At 44.9% G+C, this 7,705-nt stretch overlaps 1 protein-coding gene across 4 annotated transcripts in view; it reads right to left on the bottom strand.

Moving 5' to 3' along the window:
* Positions 1-6,162, bottom strand: part of ZNF608 (zinc finger protein 608) — a gene marked incomplete at its 3' end in the record, with an annotated part of 129,996 nt that extends 123,834 nt beyond the window's left edge. For 2 of the 4 annotated variants that reach the window (XM_083576495.1, XM_083576497.1), the window contains exons 1-2: positions 3,465-4,857; positions 1,616-2,651 (exon numbers count right to left, since the gene is read on the bottom strand). In XM_083576495.1, the coding sequence (XP_083432621.1) occupies positions 1,616-2,491 (876 nt within the window). In that variant the 5' untranslated portion in view covers positions 2,492-2,651; positions 3,465-4,857. Of the gene's footprint in view, positions 1-1,615; positions 2,652-3,464; positions 4,861-5,791 lie in introns of those variants that run through there. The other 2 variants (XR_014539757.1, XM_083576496.1) reach the window with 2 other exon arrangements.
* Between the last annotated feature and the right edge of the window lie 1,543 nt (positions 6,163-7,705).

Raw genomic sequence — 7,705 nt, forward strand, 5'->3', positions numbered from 1 at the left:
AAAAACACACACACAACAACAACACTGGAGCCTGAGATTTTAGGGCAGCTTTCAGAGCACAGCAGAAGCATTTCACTAAGCCAGAACACAGACCGCACTTTATACCTTAGGAAGTCAACCAATCTGGGTCTCTCTCTCTCTCTCTCTCTCTCTCTCTCTCTCCCCAAACTCCCCACACATCTGCAGCTAGGAAAGAATTACACAGAGACCATTCAGAGCCATGTTTGCAAGCGAAGGAGGAGGACACAACCAGAACTCAACACTCTAAATGAGAGAGAGAGAAGGCTGTGCAGATTACGTTGCACGCAAATGGGATCTTGTCCAAGCTGTAATTTGCAAAAAAAAAATCAAACAGGCATTTGCTACAGCGAGATCATTTTGAGCATGTCTTAGGGATGCGGGGGAAATTAACAAGCACAGGATTCTCTAGAGAATTATGCGCCGCACAAGAGTCACAGACCTGACCCAACACAGCCAGTGCTTCTGAACACCTGTACACAACTTTCCTGCACTCAACGCAGAAAGTTCTCCAGCTCTGAAACTTGAAATGGGAATAATGTCTGAATGATTGCGTGCAATCATGTCGCCAGCTATTACCCAGCAGGGCTCTTTCTGGAGTGGGGAAAAGGGTTGGGGGGTTGGGGAGGGGTTGTCTTTGTTTAAGCAACCTGTAGAATTAATTTGACTCTTAATTATAAGCCAACAATAGCTCCCTAGATGACAAAGGAACCTTCTGTACTCTGGATGCAGAACAATCCTTGCTTACACCAAACGCTGCCCCAGTGAGCAATAACAATAGCCCAGAGAAACCAGTCCCCTCCACCTCCCTTCACAAAGGAGGGAGAAAAACACACACACATTTTTCAACGACTCAACGAACAGGCAGCTCACATGAAGGAACTCCTTGAGAATGCAGATAAGAGGAGACTGCTGGGCAGAGGAGAACATGTTTTCCTATATTTGGAAAAGAGGGTTTTGCACACGTAGATGTGGGTACAGCGCGGGCCCCCTCCCCCACTGCCCTCCTTCCAAACAGGTTATCCGCACACCGCATGACTGCTGACAAAGCACTCCTTATGGCAGTTTCTGAATTATGTAGGGCTTCCTGGCTTTGGTAGGAGCAGCAATGACTCTCCACCTTATTATTCCACCCCCCCCCAAAAAAACGAAAATACAATAACACTTTGGGACTATTCTTCAAACCCATGGCAATAGAAGATTCCCATATCTGCTCTGCATCCTTTGTTGCTGTTGTGGGGGTAGGAATTTCTCAACACCTGGGCAGAAAGGACACCACCACTTTTTTTTCCCTTTGAGTGTAGGCAATGAAGAACAGACAACAGATATGCAATTTCAAACAACAAGATTAACAAACGCCGAAGCCAAAACAAATTAAGAACCACAATGCATTGGTACTTTCCCCCGGAACAACAACAACAACAAAAATACCCAAACAAACCGCAAACAGGTAAGATTTACTCCAGGGTGCCAAGAGGGGACTGGGGGAAACCGAGAAGGGGAGTTTGAAATGTTATATGCAAACAGAAGCTGGGCAAGAGTTGTGGGAAGTTTCATCAAACAACAAGGAAGGGGGCGGGAAAGCACATGGTCTTACCTTTTCTGTTTTCAGCTTCTTGATTCTCCTGTGGCTTTCCTCCTCCTCCTCTTCTTTCTTTACCAAGAGAGAGTTCCCCATTAACCCTGAATCTGGGGCACTTTTGCTGACATCCCCCACGGCGGAGGCGGCGCAGTTGAAAGGGCTGTTGCTCCCAACGCCACTTCCCTTGGTCCCAAAGCCATACAAGTGCCCAGGGGGAGGTTGGCTCCCGTTGTTGCTGCTGTGTCCCTGCTGCAGGTCAAGTTGCTTGTCCTTCCTGGATTTCCCTCCATCCTTATCCCGCTTGGAGCCTCTGCTGCCCTGGGCTTTACCTGCCTTCTCCTCTTTATTATTTTTCCCACAGGAAGCAATAGCGCTGCCGCCGCCGTTGTTGTTGTTGCTGCTGCTGCTGTTGTTATTGCCATTTGAGTTGGCGCTCACACTTTGACCCAGCGCTGAATTCATGCCAGCCGCCTCGCCTGAGCGCCCTTGGGCTTCCTGCCTTTTGCCAGCGCTGCTGATTTCAGGAATCCCATACAAGGCAGACGAAGGCAGAGATTTACTAGCATCCTTCGAAGTTTTACTCCTTTTCACTTTTGATTTGCTCGTTTCTTTGTGTGAAGAATTCCCCTGCGGGGCGGGGGGCTGGACGGAAGCAAATTTTAGGCCATCAGCTAAGGCGGAGGTAGCGTTCACCCCACTGGAAGCGAGACCCCCACAATCCTTGGAACTCGAGGAATTATTCATCTCAAATTTCTGTCTGTCCTTCTCCAAATCAGCATCCAAATCGATGATTAAATTCCCAACCCCAATTTCCCAGTCATCACCACTGTCATAAGCATCAACCGTGTTTGGATCCACACCTTTGCCAGCAGCGGAAGTGTTCAATGACATCCTGAATATGAGACCTCTGGAGTAAAAATCAGACGAACTTTCCTTTGGAGATGAGGGGACATTCGTTTATCTCCGTGGGCCTTTTTAAAATGTAATTCTTCTCGCCTTCCTTCCCCAGGTATATTTGGGTAGATACCCTGAAGTCCAGGTCCACCTTTTCCTGCGAGGAAGGGGAAAAGTCGAATATTTCTTGGCTGGGTTTTACCAGAATATAATAAAATTAAAAATATAGAGGCAAGGGAGACAGAAAAGACACTCCATATATTAATTTTAAAGAGGTCTGATAAACTGAAGCCTTTGATAATGAGCATCTTCCCTAGAGTTGCATCCCATCATCCAAGATCAATCTTTAAAACGGCATGTACCAAAAAGAAAAACCACAGCAAAAAAAACAAAACAAAACCCTTTTAAAGTTGACAGATTTAAATCCACAAAAAAATACCAAGCAGTGAATGTGATTCTGGATCACTTAGGCACAAAGAGAGAGAGAGCAGCTTCCCTCCCAAAATGCATTCCAAAAATTTTGTTATTTTAAACCAGCCCCCTTCAAGTTTTGTGACTTTTCTCTAGATTAGATTATCTTGTTTCTGTGAGGGAGGCGGGGATGGAGGAGGTTACTGACACACACAACAAGAGCCAATGAAAGTGCATATTCATTTTAGCATTTTTTTGTTTACCTGAGGGAAGGTGAATGCACCATTTCTGTATAAAATGCACAGAAGATAACATTTCTAAAAGTGGTCCTAATGTCGTCTTAGGTCACCTACGGCTCCATCTGTTAAATATAGTATTACTGACTGTACAGGAAACTGATTAAGACATACACTTTAAATGATCTACTTCCAAGGCGGCCTCTAACCGCAAATGAGTGTGTGTTTGACACAGCTTAGCTAAAATTATTTTCAAAGGAATCTGCCCATTTCCAATGGCTGAGTGTCCAAATATTTACATACATATTACGTACATTGCTTACCTTTAATCCTTTATCATTTTTTTTTTATTAAAAAAAAATTAAGCCAGCAAATCAAAATTCTCTCCTCACTGGTCTCAGCAAAAAAGTCAGCTCCCCCATTTCATTTTCCTTAAAAGAGCAAGTGATCACGTAGAAGAAACCAAAGTAACATTTCTGCCAGAGTAATCGTCGAGGAACATATTTCCACTTTGGCAATGAGGGGGAAAACAGAGGTCCTCCCCCCCCCCCCCGCACACACACACACACACACAAAACTACCACCACCTTTTCTTTGGAGATTTGGTGTTGTTTTTCCCTCCTTTAAAATATTTGGTTGCTCACAACTTCACAGGCTTGCAAGGTAGCATTTCACATTCACAACATCAGAAGCCCTCAAGCACCCCCCAGGAAAAAAGAAAAAAGAAAAATCATTTTCTTCCCTCCCTTGCTGGAGCAAAGCACCAAGATGATGTGATTGTAGCAAAAAAATTAAAAAGGTTGCAAAATTGTTTTCCTCCAACTTCACATCCCGTCGTCAGTTCCAGATTCTGCAGCCATCCTGATCAGTAAGTAATGATCCCATGAAAGAAAACCTACAGGCGTCCGGCTTGTTACAAGGCAGAATGTGCTAACATCGGGGAAAATTAGTGAAAGAGAGGGAGGGGGGCAGAGAGAGGACTGAAAATCTGGGCTGGATTCCGCCTGTTAGTCGGGAAGTGGCATTTCCCCCCCCCCTCGTCCTGACAGATCTGACTTCTTGAACTAACTTGAGGGGGAAAGAGGGAGGGAGGGAGAGAGAGAGAGAGAAGGAAGGGGGGAGGGAAAGAGAGGAAAAGGGAGGGAATAAAAGCAGAGCCTGATAAACCAGTTATCAGAAAATTTGGTGGGAGTACAGAGGCAAAGGGATCCTTTGCAAAAAAAAAGAGAAGCAAAATATTCCCACCATTTAAAGTTTAAAGGGGGTGGGGAATCGGATTGCAATTGCTTTTCAGGGTTTGGGTGTTTGCAGGCGTGAGTAAGTCATGTGGTGGGTAAATCAGTAATTAAGAGTCCAGAGATATAAAAATGGGCGACCTTGTTTTCAGGACAGAGGGGTGGTTTTTTTCCCCCTCTCTCTTTTTCAGAATCGTTCCAGCAAACCCTGGTTCATCGTTTTCATTTATTCCCCTCCTCCTCCTCGCCTTGGCTGGGTATTTTTTAATTAGCTGGCGCTTGGAAAGCTAAAAGCTGTAATGAATTGCGGAGAGATTGGAAAAGCGGAGCGTTGCATGTATGTTCGGGGAGGGGGAAGGGTGGAAAAAAAAAAGAGAGAGAGAAGCAGGCGAGAAAGAAAGAAGGAAGGAAGGAACGCAGCAGGCAAGAAGGAGGAGGGCGCGGGAGAGCGGGGGATGGGCGAGGGAGAAGGAGCCACCAACCACCTAAAAGGAGCGATTTTGTTACAGTTCAAGCTTTTCACATCACGTGAGGATCAAGGGCTCAATTGGTCGTCGTGAGAACAAAACAAAAAAAAAAAGAGGGGGGGTTGACAACCGTATCAAGAAAATACTGATCTGGTCTTTAAAAAGGAAAGAAATGCGGTGGGGGGTTTGGAAATAAGGTCGATTTTTCTCTCCCTTTCCCTCGAGGGCTGGCACAGCTTCCAGGTACGAAGCCCAAAAATACTGCAAGGATGGGGAGGGTCCTTTGCAAGGCGATCTATTTTTATTTCATTGTAATAAAATGCCAGCGCAACGAACCACTTCGCGAATCTCTATCGGGCCATGGCAGTTTTTGGGGGTTGCGTTTTTATTTATTTGCTTTTTTACACGGGAGGAGGTGGGAAGAAGAGGCTGTTTTTTGACTGGCTCACTGCGCCAAAAGCACTCGGGCTGCCCCGGTTTTAAGCATTGCAAACACTGGTTCCAATGTGACAGAAGGACATTTCCTTCCCCCCCCCCTCCAAAAAAAAGAGCTTGTTCTGTATTTTAACACAAGCTCTTCCCGATCTTCTTTTTTTCTTTGGAGGGCGGAAGGTGTGAATAACAGGCAAGGTCCATAATTATGTCAATTTTTATTCTCCCTATTTGGTCAGTAACACCCACCCCCTCCAAGAAAAAATGTAATATATTTAACGCGACCCCTCCCTTCCAGTGCACGTTAAGGATGATTTGTGCGACGCTTTCAGCCCTCTCCTAAATATTCCTCACCGTGATCGTGGATTTTTATTTCTAAGCCCGAATACACCAGGTTGCACACATTTCTTAACACTCACTCCCCTTTCATATGGAAATATATAAATATATATCAATATATGTTTATATATATCCCTTCTAAAGTGCTATAGAGAGACACCACGCAGCCGTACTTACGGTCTGTATTGAATCGAGTTGACCTTTTCCTTCTACAACTGCATTGAGTGTGTTTTGGTTGCAGCCGATTTTTATGTTGGGAGGAAAAAAACATTTAAAAAAAAGAAGAGAGAGGCTAGATTTCTTCAACAAGATTTATGGGTTTTGGTTTTTTTGTTGTTGTGTTTGTTGGAAGAAAACAGCACCAGATGTCATGGACCTTTAAAATATTTTTTTTAAAAAAATAAAATAAAAATCCCTGCAAAACACACAGCCTCTCGCCATGCACACATGAGAGAGCGCACTGCACAAACCAGCTCAGCTGCAAACAGCGAGCAGCAGAAATCAGAACTGCAGAGAAAGCAGAGAGTGTGAAGCAAGCATAGACTCTGTACCTGAAAAGGGACTTTTCTTTGTTCCCAATGCCCTTTCCCATCCGTCCAATCAGAGGCCAGCTTTTATGAAACCGGGCTCTCTGATTGGACAGCTGCTCCTCTCGGCTGCCGGAGGGGGGGGTGAGAAATGCACGCGCGCGCTCACACACACACATAGAAAAAGCCTTGTATTTTGCAATCGCCCGGCTGCGCTGGGGGCTCCAATAGGCAGCCTCCTGCTACAGCAAGATACAAATCATGTTTCCCATTTCAATTACGGCATTAGCCTATACATTTTATTTAAATTAAAGGAGCAGCAAAGCGGGTGAGGAGAAGCGCAAGCCGCGTCTCCTGCAGGGAAGCAAGAGGGAGACTCCTCCACTCATTTGTGTGTGTGTGTGTTGTTGCTGCTGCTGCTGTTTGCAAAACCACAACTAATGGCTTCCCTATGTGATTTTTTTTTCCAAGGAGCCATTGAAGATCTCGTCCCGTTTCTCCGAATGGCCCCTCGCTGAATCTTTGCAACAACACGGCGCTGCCTGCGGATCTCCTTTTAATAATAAAAATAATTAAAAATAATAATACAGATGAGAACGGCTTTTGAGCGACGCTTGCAAAAAAGAGAGCAGAGACCCTGTCCCCTTCCCCCACCCGCATTCAGCCCAATCGCCCTTTCTCAGCCTCCCCCTCCCCCCATATTTTATATTCTGCTCATTTTTACAATATGACTTAAGTAGGACAGTTCGATATTTATTGCGCAAAGGAGTTGTAACCCTTTTGTTTCCAGCTTGCTGATTTACTGCCGCGAGCACCGAACTGGAATAGCAAAAAAAAAAAAAAAATCCACTTAACGACCACGTGAACACATCAGTGAGAATACAATTATTTTCCAGCTACCCCGCCCCCACCGCCCATCACTCCGCTTAACCTCCTTCCAGCGACTGCAGCTCATCAACAATTGCATTTTGCTTTGGATTGAGAGCCAACCAAGGATGCATTGAAACAGCAGCGCCTTCCAATATCAGGAAACTAGAAAGAGACTGCATTTGCACAGCCCTTCCCCCATCCTCGTTGTACAGAATGCCTTCTTTCACTGCAGCAGCCTAAAGGACTGCTAGCTTGAGCAGAGCTGGGGGGAAAACCATGCCATAATTAAAATGCCTGATTATTGGGAGGTAGTTCTGTGGCCATTCATTAGAAACCATTAAGCATATACATGCGAGTTAATGCTAATCATTGTTTCATCAGGCACAGCAGATTCCTATTGCAGTTCGCTGCAAAGGTTTTGTTTTGGGTTTTTCCCTGCTCTGAACATCTAACCGGCGGGAACCAAGATTGCATTTCTAAAAAAAGGAATATTTGAGCAGATAAGAAGACAATTTTATCCAAAAGTTAAAGCATGAAATTTGCAATGTACTGCTCAAAATGATAAATGGATTGAGCCCTACTGCTACATTAAGTGTTTCCATCGGGACATCACAAGGGCGCTCAGTGTAAAAATTTGTGGATGAGTAAACGTTACATGAGCCTCTTCATTCTGAAAAGAAAACATTGGCCTGAC

Source organism: Podarcis filfolensis (assembly GCF_964270895.1).
Source record: "Podarcis filfolensis genome assembly, chromosome: 11".
In the NCBI taxonomy this organism is placed as follows: Eukaryota; Metazoa; Chordata; class Lepidosauria; order Squamata; family Lacertidae; genus Podarcis; species Podarcis filfolensis.